At 41.2% G+C, this 23,378-nt stretch overlaps 1 protein-coding gene across 2 annotated transcripts in view; it reads right to left on the minus strand.

Annotated features, from left to right (window-relative positions):
* Positions 1-19,660, minus strand: part of LY75 (lymphocyte antigen 75) — a 47,356-nt gene extending 27,696 nt beyond the window's left edge. Inside the window, exons 1-16 of one of the 2 annotated variants that reach the window (XM_062578575.1) lie at positions 19,576-19,593; positions 18,795-18,840; positions 16,996-17,370; positions 15,851-16,024; positions 15,411-15,575; positions 14,887-14,997; positions 13,700-13,840; positions 12,108-12,296; positions 11,138-11,295; positions 10,132-10,242; positions 8,775-8,863; positions 8,248-8,420; positions 7,840-8,036; positions 6,496-6,638; positions 1,216-1,297; positions 547-618 (exon numbers count right to left, since the gene is read on the minus strand). In XM_062578575.1, coding sequence (XP_062434559.1) covers positions 547-618; positions 1,216-1,297; positions 6,496-6,638; positions 7,840-8,036; positions 8,248-8,420; positions 8,775-8,863; positions 10,132-10,242; positions 11,138-11,295; positions 12,108-12,296; positions 13,700-13,840; positions 14,887-14,997; positions 15,411-15,575; positions 15,851-16,024; positions 16,996-17,370; positions 18,795-18,807 — 2,193 coding nt within the window. In that variant the 5' untranslated portion in view covers positions 18,808-18,840; positions 19,576-19,593. Of the gene's footprint in view, positions 1-546; positions 619-1,215; positions 1,298-6,495; positions 6,639-7,839; positions 8,037-8,247; positions 8,421-8,774; positions 8,864-10,131; positions 10,243-11,137; positions 11,296-12,107; positions 12,297-13,699; positions 13,841-14,886; positions 14,998-15,410; positions 15,576-15,850; positions 16,025-16,995; positions 17,371-18,794; positions 18,841-19,575 lie in introns of both variants that reach the window. The other variant, XM_062578574.1, reaches the window with a different exon arrangement.
* Between the last annotated feature and the right edge of the window lie 3,718 nt (positions 19,661-23,378).

A 23,378-nucleotide genomic window follows, 5' to 3' on the forward strand; every position in this document is an offset into this window, starting at 1 on the left:
TCAGGTGATGCTTCAGTACAGCAGTTGCAAACAAGCAAATACACACAAGAAACAGCACAAACACTCTATCACACATACTCTATCCTGACTATTGCATCTCACTTTGTTTCAATCATTTTCTTAAATTTATTTCCACTTCAAAAAAATATATATATAATCTAGATTTTAATAGCTACTGTACAGTACTATTTGCTTTTTTGTTTTTGACTCCACATTAAGTGTAATGTACAGTACACAGGAGCTACATAGCATGGCATTATATAACATATAATAATTTTGTTATTAAAGTATTTTAGTAGAAGCTTAAAAAAAAAGGTCTTAGGAAAGGTTGCCATTACCACAGCACTCATTTCACAAAAGCTGCTTGAACAAGGGAAAACCAGTGATAGGTGTAGATTCCTAAAGGAAACACTAGCAAATTTTTACTGTGTACAGTTAAGAAAACATTTCAGCAATCAACTTAAATTCAACACATCACTGGCCAAAGTATTTTTCCAAGTGCTTTCATGTATAAACAAGCACGCTGTTATTAAACTTGAAACTAACCTTTAAAGCAGCACAGTCTCTTGTGTCATATTCATCCTCCAGATAATCAAGTGGCATGATAACACTAGTCACCTACAGGAGGGATGGGATGAAAGAATCAGTACCTCTCTAACACGTTTGCTGTGGCAGTCCCCAGAGGTGACTACTCAAACCAGGCATCTCACTATGTTTATCATTATTGAAATGTATGTTAACAGCCAGTCACTGGATCAAAGAGCTTTGAGCCTGCGTACCTGCAGAGAAAGCTGAACTAACAATTTCAGGCAAAGAAAAAAAAAAAAAAGTCAATAACAGAGGAAGATATTTCTGGAGAAGTCTAACATATCATGGAGACAAATTGATAAACTCCAGCCTCTGTTGTGGCATGAGGACATCTTGTTCTCTCCACTACCTCTTAGATCTTTATTATGATATTCCTCTATCTTACTGTATTTCAGGTAAATGATTTTAATGTAAGAGACAGAAATCAGATTAATGTTATTAAAACGTGTTTTAATTGCAATTGTGTCTGGATGCTAGCTCTTTCATAAGTGCATAATCTTTTTCTGAATTATTGATCTGTTGTAAGATCTGACATATTTAATTTAAAATATTTATCAATTTATTTTCAATTCAGTATAAGCTGAAAAAAAATAGGATGTGACATTTCCTGGTTAAAACTTAACTTACAGGTTTATCATCACTCCATTGCCAGGTTCCCAAAGAATCCGGACTCCTCTTATTCATTCCTATCCATACCCATCTGTCATTGCTGTAAACAAACAAAACAAAACCTTAAACCAAGTATACAGCTCGACACATTTAATGAAAAGACTGACCTGATTCACTGCATTACTTGGGATCAAGTAGCAAGCTCAAAGCTCAGCTCTATTCATACAGGATAACTGGCTCCATATATCCTTTATGTTTGCCATTCATATAAACAAACCAAGTATGGGCACATATTTCAACTGCGGGCCTTCACAGAAGAGCCACCAACATAAAAGTGCACATAAACCCCATCGACTCCAATACTTGCTTAAAATAAAGACAGCAAGAATTTGATCTAATTTGCAGGATTAGAATCAGAACTGTATTTCTTTCAACTTTTACTTGCTCACTTTTGTGAGCAGGGGACGTTTAAACTGAAAGTTTCAGCTATTCCGAGACACAAGTCATTACAAAAAATGGGTTTACAATGTGAACACTTAAATCTGCAGTAACAGCACTTACTATTCTTTACTATTGCTGGTGAGCCTAAAGATACTATGACAAAATGAAATACATGGCGGCAACTGAAAGTTTCGCTTTGCTCTGCAGCCTCTACTTCTAAAAGTATTAATTTTATGCTATGTATTGACATTTATGGTAACATATTCCATTCAGCTACCCTGACTAAGAAAGGTAATAGACATGAGTTTCATTTTTTAACAAGAATTAAGAATTTTCTTGCCTGGCCTTGGGAAACAGACAGGGATGGAATAAAATTACTCTTTACAACATATTAGGAAAAACTGCTCAAGAAAAAACGACCTTGGGTCTGAAGAAATTCATGCTCAAAAAAAAAAAAGTTCAGACTCAAAATATTAAAGAGGTTTCTGACCAGCAGAGGTCAGAGTTTGGGAAAAACTCCCAAAAGAGTAGTGTTGGCAAACTATCAAACTGTTTTAAGATAGACCTTGGTCAGTTTGTGAATGCAACTTCATTATGTGTTGGCCCCTGAAGGCAGGCGGATGGGCTCGGGCTCAGGCTTACTTATGTAGGCAATATTAAGAAATTCTTTGGTAAGATGCGCTGCTGCCTTCCTGCACTTGCCGCTATAAAAATGCTAAACAGAGCATAAAGTATTCTAGTATTCTGCAGCTGAAAAAGCTTGGGAAGACTTGAGGATGTGGTTCCAAGACATTTATTTCAGTATTGGACTGAAAAAAAATTACATTCCAGAAGCGGGTTCATACAACCAGATCTGGAAGCTTGCCCCTGGGATTCAAAGCTACAAAACAAATGACAGCTTAGCCCAAAGCACGTAGGCTAAGCGCATGAAATCTAAGAGCATGTTATTTGATAGGGATTTCATTAGGAGAAAAGAATCAGCCACCAACAGATCTCCTTTGTGATGAGTATTTTTCTCACCTCTAGTACTCACCTTCTGACACTCGTGTGATAGTGTGATCACACCAGTGTGAGCTTCTCATATTCAATATTCTTTATTCTTTTAATGATCTCACATGAGGAGCCTTTAAAGAGCCTAGATGCCTTGTATCTCTCCAGAGGGAAAACAGTGAGCCAAACATTTACAGCTTTCTAACAGCTAAGGGGCTTTTGGCAGCTTGCCTTTAGGACTTTAGGAATGAACAATCAGAGGAAAACATACAGCTAGTGAGGCATTGCTTCGCTCTCCCCTCCAAGCCATCACCTACAGGCTTAGCATGGTTTAAGCAGCTGATCGTCACAGAGGAACATCTACTAACTAAAGCTTGAGACATTCATTTTGGGAGAATTTCCAGTAATTACCTGAGGAACTAGAGCAATTTTTCAAAGTCTTTCAATTGTTTTGGGCTTTGTGTTAAAAAAAACAAACAAATAAATAAAATCTTTCAATTTACAATAATTAGCCTGCAAATACAAAAGCTTTTCAGCTCATTTGACCCTTCTATACTAATGCACATTTTTTGCTTCTTTTGGCATTGCTAACCCGTGAACATGAGTAACTCAACCACCACTACACTAATTGACAACACTTTTAAGCTAAAGTCAAGCCTTTTGATAACCCTCTGAAAAATATACTATCACCTTATAATGACATACATTAAAAAAAAAAATCCTCCAATCATGTTAGACAAGTATAAATTAAGACACACTCTCTACTGCAACCAAGCTTGCAGCTAGGAGTTTGGATGTACTTTAGATGTCAATCTCCTCATGGCCAAACATGTAAAATCCATCCCGTAGCCTGGTATCAAAACACACTTATCTATGCCAGAGCACTCTTTAAGGTGCATTCCTAAAACTGCCTAACACTTCGGTTTTTCTAAGTTTTCATCCTAAAAAATAGGTGCAATTTGTGCTTTCAATAGACTCCTACACTGACTGAAGATGAAGATGCTCCCTGCAGAATACCAGCAGCTTTTTTCTCATATAGAACTAAAACTTGATAAGAAAACAGTAATTTTTCTACTACTGTGTTTTAACTGCTGAAACAGAAAACATTTTTTCTTGTCCCTTACATCAGCACCAACCCAAGATTAAGAGCCTAAATGAAGTTGCTTTGACTTGCAGTCACAAGTTCTCAACAAGGGGCAGAATACTAACAAAAACTGGTGCCTCTGGGCCAACATCCTAACGGTGCAATTTAAAAGGGTAGTGGGAAGGGAAAGTGAGACTGCTGCTTCTGTGGCAACGCTCGCTTAAAAGTGAAACTCACTGGACCCTGGTAGGCGACTACCAGGGGCTGCACCCCATCCTGCCACTCACCCGTCCTCTAGCAGAAAGAGGGGCAGAGAAACTGCATCCATGCAATTCCTAAAACATGTATCTCAGCTTCTATTGCTGGTTCAGCTAGCGTATTGAGAATAAGGTCAGTCACTTCTTGCAAACTTAAGTATCAGAACTTGCAAACTATATATAAAAGGCAATTGCTTTATTTCCAGTAAGGTGTCCTCACTGAAATGTTATTTCAAACCAATGTAAGCTGTTACTCTCTTTGCATGCAGCATCACTGCCAGCTATAAGCTGCAGAATGCTCAGAAAAAGAATCCCAGAGAATGAGAGCAAGTTAACTAGCTCTTTTCAGCCTGTATCATGTCCCTTGAAGTAAAAATAAAAATAATGAAAAAAAAAGGTTATCTCATGTTTCTTTTGCTGGCAGGCAACTTCTATTTTCCTTTCCAATGGCAATCGCCTGACTTGGCTGGAGCAGTTTTAGTTCTTATTTGCCTCTAAGGTGGAATCTGACTAAAGAACAAAATGGACTAGGCAAGCTGCCCTTTTCCTGGTGAACCAAACTGACTTTTGCTAGCATTTAAAAACAAACAGATCTCAATGAGTCACAGGAGAACTGTGCAAGAAGGGAAAAGAAAAAAAATCAAAACCAAAAAAGCCAAGGTGTGGCTCCTTCTGAATGACTGCACTGAATGAACAGTTTAGGTCACAGTTTGCACTGAGAAAATGCAAGGAAAACAGACAAACTCTGTGCCAATACATTGTGGCATCCAATCACTCCTAACATTACCATAGGATGATTTCTCCCAGTTATCCAGATTATTTAATTTTGATAAAATAATTCATTTGTTTTCTTCTCTCCTTTCTCAAATGAGCTTGTTTTCAGACAAGCTACGCATAACTCTTGATCTCTAAAATACTTTATATAATCATCACTTCCAAATAATTTGGAAAAAGTTATTAAATTAGACAATTCATTGCGTTATATAAGCAAACGTAAAATAAAAAACTTCAGGCGATATCAGATATGTAGCATTTCTATACAGGAAGTTCTGCAGTGCTCGGAAAGCAGTGCTCTGCAGACAAAACAAAACAAAACAACAACAAAAGCATTCTGGTTTGCATTATACTTGACACACACAGAACTACAGTTCTGACTGCAAAGGCAGTTAATGTTATACTCAACATATCGCCCACCATTAACGTTCTGACAGAATGTTACTGAAGTACTGTGACCCTCCTTCTTTCGGGCTACGTTTGATTCTTCTGAAATCTGGGAACTGCAGTAGCATCCTGTGTCAGCTGACTTGCTGGGAAGAAAAAAGTCTTTGAACTCCTAACTAAAAATGGCCACTAACTATAATTAATACCAGACACAGTCAGTAAGCTGAAAAGTGATATCAACTTCTTATACTAAGAAGGAAACAAAAATAAGTTAATTCTCTAATCATGTTTCATAGCATATTAGGTAAAATAATACTCAATTTGTAACTGCAGAACAGTATAATAAGAATTATAGCTAGAAATAATTTGTGCACTAATTTCTATTTAAGGGACATTAATCACTTTAGCAAAGGAGTCACAAGTGGCTTTCATACAAGCTGAACAATCTATTTATAGAGCATATGGGTTTGCTTTTCTCTTTTATTGACATAAATATTGATTGGGTAATTTTCATGATTTATGCATTTTTTTTCTAGATAAACTGGATTTTCAAGCAAGCATCTCTTCAGTCATCAAGAATTAAAATTTATCAGAGTGCCGTACTTTGATAGCTTTTAAAATAATTCTGATAGAGTTTGTGGGTGAGAAGTTTAGATCATATAACTGGCAGCATTTCAGTTTAAGCTGGCAGAAGTTCTGCAAGACCAGGCTGCCAATCAAAAAACACACTGCACAAGAACCTGACATCACACCAGTGCCTAGTAAAGCTTTGCAGTGACAGTTTCTTTGATTACAAAACCCTGTAAGAGTCAATTTATTGATACCAGAAAAATCAACACGCTCATTTAATGCCCATGCAGTATTATTGCATTTATGCCAAACAGAATCTGTGCCAGCCAGACTGCTGCACACTGTATTATTCACACGTTCAAAAGATAGGACCCAATTTAGTTAGGAAGCATTTAATAAATAAAGATAAGACCTCTCTGAAAAACTGAAATAATAGCTCACTTCTAAAGAACATATCAGTGAAGAACAGAAACAACTATCACCCAGCTGCACCAAAATCCAACACAAAGTAGGAAACTACTTGTTACGACATAGGCTAAAGTTAATGTAAGGGAAGATGCTTAAAGCAAATCTTTCTCTCGCGCTCCCTCTAGCAATGTGAAAAGCCTGCCTAAGCTGTACTCCTTTGACATTTTCCAGGAAGGCAGTGACACGACCAGCAGTTCAAACACCCTATCTAGCTGTTTTTACAGCGAGAAACACACTGGATGTACACTGTCTCATACTTGCCATTTGGGGTCAGCAGCAGCATTTGCTATCTACTGCTGCACCCGAAGTCAAAAACACATTGGTTACCTGATAATTTTTCTCAGGATAGAATGAAGCACCTTGATTTCTTCTGAATGACTAAAACTAGGCAGGTGGCCTCCCAGGGCTTCACAGAACCTTTCTGCCTCTTCCCACGTCCTGGTCCTCAGCACTCGTTCACTGTGGAAGAACTTCACAAGAGCCAAAAGTCAGCGTGACAAACAGCAGAAGTGACAGCATTTCTAAAGCACCTGCACGACTCAAATATAGACACAGTATGTAGGCATGAATAATTGGTATTTCTATGGGGAGCACATTAGACTTTAAGTGTCATTTCTTAACAGTTTTTTCTATTTTGTTTGACAACAGCCCGAATCTGAAGTGTTTTCCAAGGCTGCAGAGGATAATACATAGGAATATGTATTCCTATGTATGGAAAATGTATATTTATTTTATTTTTATATATATGTGCCTGTGTGCGTGCGTGTGTGTGTGTGTATTTATTATATGTATATTAACCTCATAAAATTCACGAAGGGCAAGTGCAGGGTCCTGCACCTAGGGAGGAATAACCCCATGCACCACTACAGGCTGGGGGCTGACCTCCTGGAGTCAGGACCTGGGAGTGCTGGTGGGTGACAAGCTGACCATGAGCCAGCAATGTGCCCTTGTGGCCAAGAAGGCCAATAGTATCCTGGGGTGCATTGGGAAGAGTGTTGCCAGCAGGTCGAGGGAGGTGATCCTGCCCCTCTACTCAGCCCTGGTGAGGCCTCATCTTGAGTACTGTGTCCAGTTCTGGGCTCCCCAGCACAAGAGAGACATGGAGCTACTGCAGAGAGTCCAACATAGGGCTACGAGGATGATCAGAGGGCTGGAGCATCTCCCCCATGAGGAACGGCTGCGAGAGCTGGGCCTCTTCAGCCTGGGGAAGAGAAGACTGAGAGGGGAGCTTACCAATGTCTACAAATACCCTGGGGGTGAGGGGGAGTGTCAAGGGGCCGGGGCCAACTCTTTTCAGTGGTGCCATGCGACAGGACAAGAGGCAACGGGCACAAACTGATACACAGGAAGTTCCACCTGAATACGAGGAGGAATTTCTATACTGAGAGTGACAGAGCACTGGAGGAGGTTGTCCAGAGAGGTTGTGGAGTCTCCTTCTCTGGAGATATTCAAAACCCGCCTGGATGCAACCCTGTCTAACACGCTCTAGGCGACCCTGCTTGAGCAGGAAGGTTGGACTAGATGATCTCCAGAGGTCCCTTCCAACCTCAACATGCTATATAGCTGCTGTGGAATATCCTTCAGAGCAGCAGAGAGCCATAAAATGGCTAATCACACCCTTGCTGCAAGACGGTAGTGGACAACTAACACTCAGCAGGAGTAACGTTTTACCTTGTAGCAGGCAAGGCCAGATCCATTGTGCCACCCAGGAGGACAGGGATCAGTTGGCTTTGGGAGCACTTCTGGTTCCTTGGGCGGCCCAATGTATTTTTTGCAGATGGGAAATGCTTTAGTCGTTTTACAGTCTTTAGTTTCCCACTTTCCAAGAAACTTCCCACTGGGCATGGCCACGCATCCTCCTGAAAACTCTAAGATTGAAGCCAACAAAAGAAGCACTTAAAACTATTGACTGGTTTTCAAAAAATGCATAGGTTTCTGAATAACTACTTTATGTTATCCTTTTGAGAGTCCTTTAATATGGTACTCCAACATTTGCTCAGTGTCAAATGATAACAAGCTGGTTTTGTTGTTGTGGGTTTTTTCGGGTTGTTTTGTTTTGTTTTTAACTGTTAAATTTACCTGGTTGCATTGAATTCCAGTTAGTGTATGTCACAGCTTCACTTTTATCCCCATCCACTGTACCCCAAGAATATATTCCTGATTGGCTAATATCTTGCAAGCCGATCCAGAAGTATTTTTCTTCAATTTTGCTGTATTTCCTGATCAAACTGTTTATAAATTCTTGTTCAAATCTGAAAATGCACAGATTAATTCAAGTCAATATTAGAAAGACAGCTAAAGCTATCAAGTCAATTTGAAAACCAGACATACTACAAGAATTACTTCAAGTCATTGTATAGGCAGCCCCATGTGTACTGTACTCTACAAGAACTGTATTTCTAAATACTCTAGAGCGAATATTACCATCCATTATGGGTCAGCAGGCTGGGAGCTAATATGCTTCCCAGAAGGTTCTATAATGTAGGGGGTTTTCTTGTTTATTTGTTTGGATTTTTACAGTGTCTAGCTCACAGAGGTCTTAATCTCTGACTGAATCTTCAGGATCTTACTGTAAAATATGCACACAAATCAGAGTTGTACTTTACCTGTTCACTACTGTAAGATTGCACTGTGCTCCAAATGATACTTCCGTTTTATAAATCTTGTAACAGAAGTTTCCGTGTCTCTCCCACCCCTGGTTAGAGATTGAAAGACATATTTATATATAACAGCATAATTTAGGCATTATGATCTCTCCTGTGTCCTGGAAAGAAATCACTGCTAACACTGGTTGGTGCCAATAAGCTGACACACAATATACAAAAAAGAAATGCAGCACATAAGACGTTCATTTGCTCTGTCAGGGAGGAAATAAGATATAAAGGATATATATTGCAGTATCCATACTCCGGATGAGGAACAGAAAATGAAACCCTCAGATTCTGAGTTCCGGGAAGTAATTCAACCACAGGAATAAAATACAGCACTGTTTTAGCTTGACTGTGCACAGAGTTTTCTGATTGCTATGCGCATTCAGAGACACAAGGGTGACAGGCTAGTGCCATTCAAAACAATAGGAGTTTTGATGCTGTTCCACCAAGGCTGGGATTCAAACAGAGAAATGATAAAAGGCTGCCATTAGTATTGCTTTACTTAAAAAGGACAAAACAAAAACACTTTTATACCAAAAATTTGTGAACTAGCAAAAAATACTCACTTTTCAGATCTTTTCCCTTGTATCTACACTGAAATTTCAAGGCATTTTAATTTTCTTATAACACGTTACCTCTTTGCTAGCCTACCAGTGCTGTTGATATCTGAATATCAAAGAAAGCCATGATTCCACATGCTGGCAGTCTCTGAAGTCACAGTGAAAATACCGTCAAGTTGTGCAGAAAGATAATGGGCAAGTGTGTTTTCAGTTGCAGGCATTATGCCACACTGAAGCAAGCTTGGAAGTATCTGTCAAGACCACCCCAAGACTGTTCAAAACAGAAAAGTCTGCAAGCCTTATTTATGTTTTAACACATGTTGTACTAAACAAAGCAAAACTTTACTCAAGCCAAAGAACAAAAGGGAGCCAGGTGAAACAAACAGAAATCTAATCTTTTTCATTTATCAGTCTCCGCATATCCCTACCCTAAATTCAAAAAGTGTATTTAAAGCAAAAACCATATAGCAAATAGCATTAATGATAACCTATCTAATAAAAACTATTTTTTTAATAAACAAATAAAATGCAACATCTCCAAAGCTCATACTTTCCCCCATAAATAGAGTGCTAAGGTACCCAGAGCCTGGTTAGAAGAATATGAAAGTGTACCAAATTTGACATTTATCCTTTTTAAGCTAAGGTGTTGATTTTATTTTAGAGGTTAGCATGCAAGAAGGTAGAGGAAATAAGTAACTTTATGCAGGCTTCTGAACTTACCAGTGAAGGTAAAAGAAATAGACTTTTATTACCTCTTTCAACGAGCAACTTTTATCTGATTTTGTATCATTCAAAATCTCTCCTTTTTTTTTGCATACATATTTCAATTTTTCTTCACAGGATTTGACTCTCCAATGTCCCAACTGTTAGAAGGCAAAGAAAAAAGGTGCTTAGAAGTCTAAAATCTTCTCATTTGCGCAGTGCAGGCAGAGTTTTCAGAAGGGGGAAAGGCAGGATGCCTGGGTTACTTGCAGCAGCAGTGGCAAAAGCGCCGGAGGTGGGATGCCCTGGATTACATGCACGCGTGCACGTGTCGAATGGCAAGTGAAAGCCAGCAACACAGACACGGGAAAGCTCAGCATCGCCCGTGGAAGCGGCAGGAAGGGGCCAGGGTGGTGCTAACCGGAGGGCAGGGGTGCAGGGGGATCTCGGCTCGCCTGGGGTGGGGGGACACTTCGGAGAAGTGGGACACAGAGCTTTGCTGCCAGCCGGAAAACAGCCCCGGCTTTCCACTGTCTCCAGGAGAACGGGCCGCGGCTCTGCTCGTCCTCGACCACCGAGCACGGCACCCGTCCCGTTCTCTCACCTACATATCTCGCTACACATCCTTACAGTGGCCCACATCGGTCCTGGAGATGACCGAATCCAGCTTTTGCTTTCAATACCTCAGCCCACTTCCTTCCTAGCTCTCTGCCACAACCCTGCAAGGATGTGGTAACCAAAAACACAGAGCAACACAGGCAATCAGCTGGCCAACAGCAGCGGCAGTCTCAGAGCTGGGAGCAGGGTGTTTTCCATTCTTTGCAGCAAACGATCATGCAGACAAACTAGCAAGTGATGGCTAAATAACGTTACAAAATTTGCTTTTAGAAAAGTGATTTTTAATCATTTTGAAGATATGGCTAATTTATCTGTATTTTAAAGATTAATCTGGAAGTAAGATCGGTTACCTGATTTTCTCCCCTCTTTGCTCTCACACACATCAATGTTGCCTCTCCTATGATGAAAAAACCTAACAAACCAACACTTTATTCCTACCTCTCCTGAATAGGACACACAGTTAGGAGTTGTGTTAAAAGGAACTTTTGGTTCATTCTGATCCCAATAGGTGAAAAATACAGTTGAGCCATCTGACCATTTGAACAAGGCTGGTACACCTTCATTCCTGAGACCCGTCCATATTTCCTCTTTCACATCTGTAATTTAAAATAAGGACAAAACTATAGCTTCAGAATAATATACAAGCTAACTGTAAAGGAGCATGAAGTCAGCAAAATTAAGCTTTTAATCACTGTAATGAACAGAATGGGAATTTGAAATACATTTATTACATTTTTTCTTAAATTACAGTCATGAATATACGTTTTACACAGAAGGTAACAAATAACACGGAAAAAATACAAAAATAAACACACAAGGACCAAAAAATCCTCATTCAAAATCTCATTTGTAGAGTGCAGACAGAGAGATTACACCACAGAGTACCAATAATGTTGATTAGTTCAGTGACCCAGCAGTCAAATATTGACCCAAACATCTACAACTCTCTCTGAATGAGAAAATTAAACACAAACTATTAGGAAAATAGAAAGTTAGCCCACTAAGACATAAAAATAAATAAAACTGATCAGATAAAAATTAATGTGGATGGGAGGAAAAAAGGGGGGGAAAAAAACAGACTTTAATGCCAAAGTACGTAACACACTAAAGTCAGTGTAATGCTTCCTCTGAAATCAGTGAAGCAACATAGCTCCACTAAGCCTCTACTCTTTCACTTAAACCGTTGATACATTAATTTTAGTTCTTACAGTGATAATATTCACTTTGCTCTTCCGGAAGAGCTAATACAGAGGGGCTGGACCTGAACGCTGACCCACGGCACGAGCCTGGCATTAGCTCCTTGCTCTGAAAGCTGGAGGTCACGACAACCCAGCACACGGGAAGCGCTTTGTAATTTAAGGTGCACAGCACTCGGCGTTTGACCTTTACGCCAAGTACCCCAACTTACCACTACGAAGCTCCGTAACGACCAGCTCGACATCCGCTAACGACTGCAAGCTGATGAGGTTGCTCTGGTTTGCCTTGCACAACTCTCGCGCTGTACCCCAAGGTGCCGGGTTGCTCACCAGCACGTAGCAGAAGCCGTTGTGCGGAAGCCAGCCCGGATCACAGCGAGTCTCCAAGTGTCTCCAAAACTCTGACGGTAAAGAGAAAGTTAATTAGAGGCCTTTCTTTCACACCAAATAGTCCGCTGTGAGAGGTTTGTTTTGTTTTGTTTTTTCCATGTTTTAAATCTTGCAGCACCTTGAAAACAGCCAGAAAACAGCAATCAGAATGTGTTCACAGATAAATAGCACAGCTCTTCAGTACTAACGTTTTGAGACAGCATCACACTATAGTGAAGCCAATAGTCTTGACTGAGCAGCGTTATGGGGATTAGTAACATTTTGGAGCAATAATGTGGGCACAAGAAGAAAGAAGTTAGCAGCAGTGAAAGTAAAAAGCTGGAAGTCATTTTGGTTTTAGGGTAAGCAAAAGTTTCAGACGTAATTAAAGTAAGATTTCAGAGGCAAACAGAGGCAAAACAAGTTACTTTATTGGAGGGCAGCAGCTTCAACAAAAAGTTGGTTGTTTTGTTCAGGCAGGGGTTTGCACTTTTATATTGCATTATTATCTATATGCATTGCAGTACTATGCAGAAGACCAATTTTGCATAGCTCATAAGTAAACAAATGCTTAGGTTTAAATATTTTTTTCCTGAATATTCACTATTTCAAGAATTCAAACTATTTTATGTATGCTGAATAAGGTATATTTTACAAGTCTTTCTTGTTCAAAACATAGTATAAAATATGCCAATCACAAGAATGAACACCAGTAAAAATCTCCACATATCCAGCTGAAGAGTCAGAGAACAGACAAGGACGGTTATCTGACAACTGGCTTTCTAGCAATCATTTATAACTTAGAAGCAGTTTAGTTAAATTTGAACTGCTTATCCAATTTTTTTCCTCAGTAAAGGCACATGCCTCCCCAGGGGAGCTGGAAAAATCATGCTGCAGCCAAGGATACTTGGTGATACCTTCCGTCCACCGGACATGGCTTCAGCCCTCTTATCCTCTACTTCTCCCTACATCCAAGGACACTTGCCTCTTCCCGTGAAAATTTCCTACAAAAGCCCCACAGACGTGAGCCCTGGGAACAGGGCAAGGCCAAAGTACACATGGGAGAGCAGGCAGCGGACACGGGAAGGGTCGGACGTCCAGGTGTAGGCAATCGGCTAAGAGCATGGACACGGGCAGATGTCACACTTGGACAGCAAGTGTGCATGCATACGTGCGTGTTTGGGGAAAGGCAGAATCAAGCCTTAAATTGTTTTGTTTTTCCTATTCTGTTACTGATGGCTATTAAAAGATAAAATTAATTACAGACTGGGCCAGCTACCAACTCGGGCACTCTTTGCTTCCAGTGCTGGGCTTGGTTTCAAAGGATAGTAAGATCACTTGACAACTCACATATGATTTCAGTTTGATCTAAGCCCCAGATAGCTCATTTCTCTCATATTAACATACAAAACCAAACATATACAAGCTGTCCTACCTGACAATTGCAAAACCTCTTTGGATGACTTCTTGCAAACGTAGGGAAGTGGAGTCCCACAGTGGTAACTCTGCCACTGACCTGAGGTAGCATTCATCACCACACAGCTAGTCCCATCCAAAGGCGAAAAATTCTGCATATCTATGGACAGAAAGAAATAAAAATAGAAGAGCACAAGTTATCGAACAGTAAGTTATCTAAGCCACCATTAGACTGCTGTTTTTCTTTTCTGTTTTTTTTTTTTTTTTTTTTTTTTTTAATTTTCAATACAGGATATATAAAGGACTAATAATAAAGGAATACTTTACATATCATGTCATATTACAGCATCTCACATTTGAAGAACGTAACATGCTTTGAATGAAGGCACACAAAGTTGTGGGAGAGAGAAAGCTACAGAATTGAAGAATTCCAGTGTTTAATCCTATAACCAGGAGGAATGTTCTATTTACAACACAACAGACCCTTGGCTGAGCACTTTCCCAGACTACGCACATCTCAGGGGAGAGCCCTTTTTGCAGCCTCCAGTTTCCTTTCACAGCGCCAGTCCAACCCCACTCCCACTGCAGCTCAGCACCCTCTCCCAACCCTCACCTTAAGAGAAGCCTTAGGCATGGCCTCAAACTAAAAATGTTACAAAGAAGAACTCTTTTTGCAGCCCCTTTCCAGTGCTACCTTTTGGCTTTCTCTTTCTGTGAGCCCTGACACAAATCTGCGCTGCTCCCCGCACACTGCTCCGCAGCTCTCCCCACGCAGGGTCCAGCCAGCCCTCAGCGGAGGAGGCTCGGGGAACATCTTACTGCTGGCATTAACTTCCTCGTGGGAGGGTACAGACTTCCTGCACACTTCTCAATACTGTAATGTTTGAGGGAAGTCAATGCCATTCTGTCAGCAGGAAAAGAAATTTAGCAACAGAACATACAACTACTCTAGCTGCTAAAATGGGTCACAAAGATCCTGTCTAAGTTATGTCTTTACTAGGTATTTATTAACCCAATCTTCCATAAATACAGAATGAGTGCAGACAGCAAGATTCATTATTTAGGAAGAAAGGCTGTTTCTCAACTTCTAATAGCAATGGAACAGCAGGGTTTGTTTTTGATGAAGTCCAATGGGAAAAAGAAAATACAAAACAAAATACTAGCTGATGTAGTAAAAATTATTAATATCATCAGAAACATCATTACCTGGGTGCCAGTTGAGAAAATTCAACGGTTTGTGATCTGACCACTGCCAACCTCCAGAAATGTCCAATTGATTTAAGCCAATCCAAAAGATCTCAGCAATGTCATCCTTAGCTGGAGATTTTTTGAAGAAAATAATTAGTACAAAATGCTCATCATTTATTAGTCACTTAATTTTAAAATGGCATTCATTGAGGAAAAAACCTGCTACTATAAGTTGTACACACAACTCCTCTTGAACTGAAGAGGAATTCTTCGCATTCACCCACCCAGCTCATTACGAACACAAATAGGAGCCAGCCACTATAATTAAAAAGCACACAGCTAAATAAAAAAAAAAAGTCTCTAGAATGAGTTTAGCAACTCATTTTTGCTATGCAAATTAAAGTATCATAGGGTTTTAAGCATTAAGAAGTTTCAACCCAGAATTTTAAGACTGAAACTAAAATGCTACCTTCACTTAATGTCATTTGTCAGGATTTTCTAAGAAATCTATAAGATTTTCTTATGCCAATAATTATACCTACCTTGTATGTAACTTAATTCAGTTGCATCTTGGATGCTAAGTAAATCACCTCCTTGTCTTTGGCATGAAATATAAGCTTCTTTCCAAGAAAGAGCAGACTGCGTATTAAACTGGTAGCAGCTTTCAGAGCCTGGATCATGTTCCCAGATATCATGACAGCCATCCTCTGCTTAAAGCAAGCACATGATACTTGTAACTATAGCTATACTGAAATGGCATGAAGTTGCAAAACAACAATTTTAAACAGAGAATTTCTATGTATATTTATACTGAAATCAGACATACTGCAAAGTAAAGGTGCACTGACTGCTCTACCAACACTGCAGTAGAAAAGGAGTCTGTTTTACACAGTTTAACAGCGAGGTGCTACACCAAGGTGGAGCTACACATACATGAAGCGACAGGACTCTTTTAGGACATCTATTTAGAAACCCAACGTGCCTGGTTGTAAGCAGATTCCCCATTTGCCATCATGGGTATAATCTTCAGACGTGGCGCACCATTTACCACCCGCGTGCGTTTCATCCTGAACGCAGTCGTGATGCCAGGTCTTGTTATACAGAAAGGGGAACTCGCAGGGCTTTCCGTAGGAGTTCCCATCTCTGGTATAAACCTCTAAGAAAAAGCAAGCAAAGTAGGTAAAGTCATCTGCGGGAGGAAAGGACAGCAAATAAGTGTTACTGTTTGTACAGACACAGTCAACTTCAAAGTACGCGAATTACACTTGTGGTCTGAAAACACCATATTGTAATGTTAAAGACGATATACAGCAATGCCAGAACCGAAAGACTTGAGAGGAAATTATTCTTCTGTGCTCTTTTTCTTCTGAGCATGGCATAACACATCAGAAACACGTTTCTGTCTTCCTGGTAAGTTAGGGATAGACAAGTTTTCCTAAGGAAATCCAGATGATTTGCACAGAGTACTACAGAGCAAGGTGGTAGGAAATCAATATATGCAGGAAACGGAAAGCAAATTTCAAACGGGAGCCTACTGGCCACTTCGAACAACTCAAATACAAAGAAAACTCTGCTATCAAATAGGACACAAAGTGTTCACCATTTCTGCCAATTCTTCTTTGGAAATTTCAAGTGAGACCAGCCTGCAGGGCAGTGGAGAGAATATGAGAGTAAAGGAAACTAATGGTTCCTGACAGCCGAAGAGGCTGCGAGTTAGGATTAACACCAAATTTGACTGTACAGCCTACCAGGGAAAAATATATCCTTAAATCCTCTCACTTAGGTTAGCAGCAAAATTTCCACCCACTGTGAAGAGGACAGCTACAGTTCTGACAAAGGGTGGTTGGTATTTTGTCATTTAAAAGAGCCTCACAGGACTAAGAAAGCCACTCACTTAAAAAAAATGTGGGTTTTTTTTTAAGGCAGAAGGTTTTTTTTGTTTTTTTTTTTCTTAAAAATGGTGAAGTTTCATACCCAAATATCAGTATCTTGCTGCAACAAAACATCCTATTGCTTTGTTGCTTTGCTCCTTTACATGATTAATTTTAAGTAATTATTGGCATAGACTTATAGCAAAAAGCCCTCACCAAAAGCCTGTGCTTCCTCCAAGCCCCTGTGCAAACTTACCGTGGTAAGGATATTGACATATGTCATCAGAGGAACTATTGCTTCTCCACTGGTCTGATGCATTTATGCTTGCAGTTACAAAAGTACCTTTGATGGTCACCTTGTACTGAGACGCACCAAGGATGGAAGCATCAGCACATCGCCACCAGAGCATGAGCTCTGAGTTACAGTCAACCATTCTCAGGCGAGACGGCGATTTGGTGAATATATCGAGTCCCAGGCACTGCTGAGACCCCAAATGAAAAAGGCGATTCTGGGATACCCATTTCCACAAAGCTTCACTTGTCCCCTCGCAGTCAGCTATCACCAGCCGTGAGTTTTTAACTTGTATGCACTTGTTCTGTACGTCATGACGAATGGTGAATGCATCATTGCCTGTGTATGAACACATAAATATTCACATATAGGTGTGATTAAGTATCGCTTTCACTGGAAGCTTGTTTTTAAAAGTACGATCACATTCTGAGATAAGCTACCAGGAAGGTACTGAAATTGCTGCTTATACATTATGCAATGTTTCTCACATAAGTTGCAGATTACCAGTAAGTACATTTTCCTGTTCCCCAGTGAGCATCTTCTATTTAAGGAACAAAAACAACAGAAAACCTTTTTTCAAACTGGTTATAAAATGAAATGACAAATGAAACCTTTTTCTAAGCCCAATTCTATCAATGGAAATTCTTTTAATTTTAATGCGTACTGATTGGATTAATTCTCGATTAATTTGCAAGCTCACTCAGTCAAAAACCGTCTTCATGTCCATAGACATGACTAAATGCAGTAACACACAGGCAGGCAGCATAAAATACTGAGTAATAGTCTTTACTCAATACTTCTCTTTTTTAAGCCTCTTAGGTGGTACACAGCATGACAGGCTCGTATTTGAACCAATTTGTGGGTACAACTGCAGTATTACTTTAAAATAATTTTTCTAAAGCATCATTTCTGGAAAAGAGTTTTGAAAGAATATTTGTCTCGCTGCAAAAAGTAAAGTGAAGCAGGGCTCTGAATACACTGCACAAAGCCGCAGGAGTTATCACCTGCAAAACAATACAGGAACACTAGTTCCATTAGTTCCATTTTCAACTTTGTATGTCACTAAAAATCATTTTAAACAGATACAGACAGCTCTACTGAGATAAGCTGACACCTGTGCCAGTATAAAAACACTTTTGTGTAAAGTGGCAGGAGGTTTAAGCTAAATGGGGGGGGGAAGCCCTGAAACCATTTTTATGCCACAAATAAAGATGATCCCACAGATGTTTTCACTGACCAGGCTGAAAAGTAACTATGCTGTCTCAGACTCACAAGGCTACTACTATGCTGCTTAAAAGAAGGAATCTGCTGAGTAGTGTTTTGTATTTAATAATAATGCACTGTCAATCACATTCTTACTGCCCTTTTCCTTTTTTTAAAATGGCTTAATAATAGGCTTGGCTGAACAGCAAGGAAAATATTCAGTGAATTTTACCACTATTTCCCAGTATACCAATGAATTTTCCATTGTGTAAGTGCCAAACAGCATCTAAATGGTACTGAGTTAGTAAAACTGCAAAGAAGAATCTCAGTGACCCACTTGAGCGACTTTGCCCAAGCAGCACATTTTAACCAACCCTCTCTTTAACCCTCTCTATTAACTAAGCAGTTTAACCAACAAATCCTGCTTTTATGATCTCTTGTCATGCTGTGCTTTTCCATCATCACATCTGCTTTCACTATTTGCTTTATAATCTCTCCCCTATGGATTTTCTTCTCCTTTTCCACTTTTTGTGACATGTCCCCTACTTCTTCTCAGGCACCTCTTTTCCTCATTCTTCTTTCACTTCTTCCCACATAATCTTCATTCTTACATCAAAAAACAAACAAAAAAAAAAAAACAAAAAAAAAACACCTTTTAAAATTTCCCCAGAAAAACTACATGTATTTTCTCACCAAGTTTCTTTGTGTAATAATTTTCCAACCAGTACTAACATCAGCGCTCAATTATTCCTGCTAGGAAATTTTACCGGGCATCTTTTAGCTACCAAACTGAGCCTGTTACTGCAGAAGGATATAAAAATATACGAGGCGCAGCTGTTCAGTGAAAAGGTTGCGCGTGTCCCCCACCAAGCTCGCGGCTTCGGCTATCGGGAATCCGCTAGACACGGAACTTGCCAAGCCGCTGTGCCCGGGGAAGGGGAATAAAACCAGCAGCAAGTATCAGGCCGCGCGGGCTTCCGCAGCTGCCGCGCTCCTGCCCCGCGGGGCAGCAGAGCCGCCGGGGAACTTCGCCCCTCCACGCTACCGAAACTTTCGCCGCGGCGCCGTGCGGGCAGCGGAGCCCTTGCGCCATCCGCGCTCCCAGCGCGCGGCCGGGGCAGACGGAGGACGCGCAGGTGCGCCCCAGGCTTAACTCCCGCGGCAGGCGGGCAGCCGTGCTTCCCCGCGGAGCGACGCGCACCGCCGCGGCTGCCCCTTCCATCGCGCCTCCTTGCGCCTCCCCCGCGCGGCTTCCACCCAGCCGGGCTCTGCCACCTTGCGCAAGCCTTCCGCGGCCGCGCAGCGCCTCCCTCCCGCCCAGCTAGGTGGGCGCCGGCTTACCTGGGCCGTCCCGGCGCGCCGTGCAGCAGGCGAGCAGCCAGGCGAGGCCGCAGGCGGCCCAGCGGCGCCCCGCCGCCCGCACCATCCCGGCGCGGCGCGCAGGCTGCGCGGAGCCGAGCGGAGCGGGCGCGCGGCGCGGCTCTGCCCGCTGGCCGCGCGCAGGGAGGAGCCGGCCCCATTGGTCCGCCCCGGGGCGCGTCACTTGTTGCCAGGAGAAGAGCGGCCCCGGGGTTGGGGCGAGGCGTGGGGCGGGCGGCACGGGGTGCGCGCGGCACGGGGTGCGCGCGGTGGGGCACGGGGGTCCGGAGCGGCCCCGGCTGCCGGGGCCTGGCGTCGGAGCACAGGAAAGACTTTAGGAAGCTTTGGAAAGGGATATCTGCAGTGCAAAAATGAAGGAAAGATGAGGAAAATGAAGGAAAGATGAGGAAAATGAAGGAAAGATGAAGGAAAATGAAGCACCAGACCTGCTTACCCCACAGAAATCAAAGTTAAAACGGGGAGGAAACAAAACGGAAAGAAAGGGAAATTGTAAGAGGAAAAAAGTAAAGAAAAAGTGAAGAACCGGACTTAGTTACCGCATAGTAAGCAAAGTTAAAAGTTAAATAATAAAATAAATAAATAAATAAATAAATTTAAAAAGGAAAGTGAAAGTGTAAGTGGTGAAGGGGAATGAAAGCTACGCCAAGGAGAGGAGGGGACGGCGGCGGGGCGCGCCTCGCTCCGCAGGCGCGCAGGGGTCGGGGCGCGGAGGGGCCGGGCAAAACTTGGGAGGGACCAAAGCACGGGTGACAGCGGCACCGCACGGCTTGGTAAGAGCCGGAGCTTTCTAGCGGTGGAGGCTGAAATTATAACGATCTGTGATCTGTTTCTGCCAGGGAAGAGGGGAGGAGGGAATGAGATTGGGAGCAGTAAAATAACTGTTGCTGAGAAAATTATGATACTGGATGCAGGAAGTTACAGATACCAAAAATAAGACGCAGACAAGCAGTTGGCCTGAAAGGAGGGGGAAAGGGGAAGAAAAATAGAAAACAAACAGAAAACATACAAAATAAAATTGTATCTGTTTATAGCTGTGCACCCGGTGACTCCATTTTAACCTGGTGTAGTAGTTTTAACCTGGAATCCCAGCTCGGAGAGAAAACACTTAAAAATTACAATAAAAAATTTTTTTTGGCTACAAAATCTATTTTGATTAGACTTAGAGGTGAAGTCATTCGGGGAAGAAGCATTAGTTCTCATGAAGATGGGAAGAGCAACGTGCAGTCTGTTCGGTCGCGTTTCAAATGCGCCCGTCACATACAAATCTGGACGCTCGTCAGAGACTGCGGGAGCTGAGGGTGTGCCAGGTTTGGAGCTGAACAGGCAAACCAGGCATCTGTAGTCAAGCAAATGCTCTGTCCTTCCGGAAACGGAGCGAGACCTCACTGAGAAGGCAGAAGCTATCAGAAAAGTCAAAAATCAAAAGGCGGGTTGAGGCAGGGAGCAGTCCATAGCTGCAGCAAAATTGAAACTGTGCTGCAAGAAAGTGTTTGTTTTCTGGAAAAGCAGAACTCTGAACAGTGTCCGTGCAGAGAGTGGAAAGCAGAAATTCCCCACTGGAGAGTCTGATACAGACGCCAGCTATTGAAACTAAAGTTAAATATGGAATGGGAGTATTTTTTAAATAAAGCACAGTAACAAAAAGCACGAGTCTTGAACTGTGCCCTCCATATGAATCTTTCTGAATGCCTGTTTTTTTTTTTAACTTAATCTGACTGTCCCAGTTTTGGTATGGAGGGTTGTAGAGTTAATTTTGAAATTAGTAGCATGCACTGTGTATTTACCAAACATATATATCAACAAATACGTATATTAACAAGGGGAGAAAACCTTACCGTGTCAAAATTCAAATTTTAAAGGATTTAGCCTAGCCTTATCAGTGTGGTTTCTGCATTTAATGTGAGCTGCACAGGCACATTACTCACAGCACAATCACTGAGCAATTTCTGTATTGCAAATCACAGAAGTTATCACTTCACCAGAAATACCACAGCTCATCACAAAGCGACACTAATAGCAGAGCAAACTTCAAACACGCCTGCAGAGATAACCAGATACAGAATTTCAGATGCAGAGGGGACTCCACCGCAGAGCTAGCAGTAATGCACAGCAGCTTTTCCTCTTTTTTTCCAAGCAGGTGACTTTGCCTTTCCAGTCAAAAAAGCTTTTGGAGGCACCAGTGTCATGACTAACAGCCTTGTATTTCTAGCAGGATTCTTTCTTGCTCATCAGCAAGTGGTCTCCTGGCTTTTATGCTCATATGTTTATAACAATAGTGTTACCTACAGAAAGTGTCAACACCTGCCAATCCGTAAATCTCCACCCCATTCTCTTCTGGTAAACACATTAAATAAATGCTTTGCGTGTGTGACCATCCTCCTCCTTTTTCAATCAACACATTGTAATCTGTTTTTTCTGGCTAGGTTGAGCGCACCCCTATGCCACTGAGCACAGGGGAATGCTAGGAGAGGACTTACTACCTCCAGCATCTCCCAGGGGTGGGAAGAGGTTCAGGAGATGGCAATTTCTGCCCTTCTCTACTCCCCCAAGCAGCGACTTTGAAACTATGGTGTCTGAACAGCAAACAGTAGCTGTTTACTACTCTTTTTTCCACCTTTCAACATTGCTGCTTGCAACAGCAAGGCCTTCAGAGGGGGGAAAAAAAGAATAAAGAAAATAAATGAGGGCTTGCAAGAGTTGCTGGGGCAGAGGAAGCAGAGGTAGAGAGAAGAAGAAAGGCACAGCCCCTGAGAACAGCCAGCAGAAGAAGATTTCAGGCCTGCCTGAACCCTGCTGCTAAGTTTAATACGAGAACATGGTTCTGATTTTAATAAAGTGCTTGCTAAACGGTATCAGCCCTGGGTATGTTTGAAATATTACTACAAAACACTCATAGTAAATGTATATTCCTTACAAATGGTGTTTTTAACTTGTATTCTTTACACACCAATGACCCCTTTTCTGATTTTATGATAAAAATAGGACTATTTGTGAAAATAATATTTGTAATGAATACATTTATAAGCTTGCTCTTTCCAGATTCTGAATAAGTAGCAAATATAATTTACACATTTTCATGGAAACAAGTTTGAATGGAGACAATCTATTAAGATTTTAATACAAAACTTTGTAAACATACATTATGAACGTGAAAAAGTCTGGGCTTGCGTCAGTACCAACCTTCACTATCACAGACTGCCAAACTATTCAAAGTAGTTTAAAGAAACAGAAGACTTGGCAATTGCAACACTTACTATAAATGTGGCCAAAGACTTGGCAATTACAACATTTACTATAAATGCAGCTGAAGACCTTTTCTTTTTTTTTTTCTTTTTTTTTGGGGGGGGGGGGGCAGATTGATTTAATTCCCTGAACCCATCCATACATAGTCCTGAAAGAAACTCAGTAAAATTCCAAGTGGAGGTGACAACCATCCAACTGCTGAGTTGGATATGGAGAGGTTATGAGTCTTCAAGCTGTGACTTTGATTTGCTTTGCATTAACTCCTCTTGGATCATTCATTTCTTTGTGGACAATTACTCTGTTTGTTTGCTTTCTTTTTTAACTGGTGGTTGAGGACTTAAGTATTTTTAAACTTTAAAAATATTTAAAATTGAACTGAACTTTTTAGCTTTTAGCACAAAGGAAACCCAAAGGAAAACAATGTTTTTTATTGTTGCCCTAGATTTCCTGTTTCAGTGGCTCCAGCTTGGGCTTTTAACGCATTATGAAACTGTTGTATTGCACAGTAAACTAAAAATGAA

This window comes from Rhea pennata, chromosome 6 (assembly GCF_028389875.1).
Source record: "Rhea pennata isolate bPtePen1 chromosome 6, bPtePen1.pri, whole genome shotgun sequence".
Lineage (NCBI taxonomy): Eukaryota > Metazoa > Chordata > Aves > Rheiformes > Rheidae > Rhea > Rhea pennata.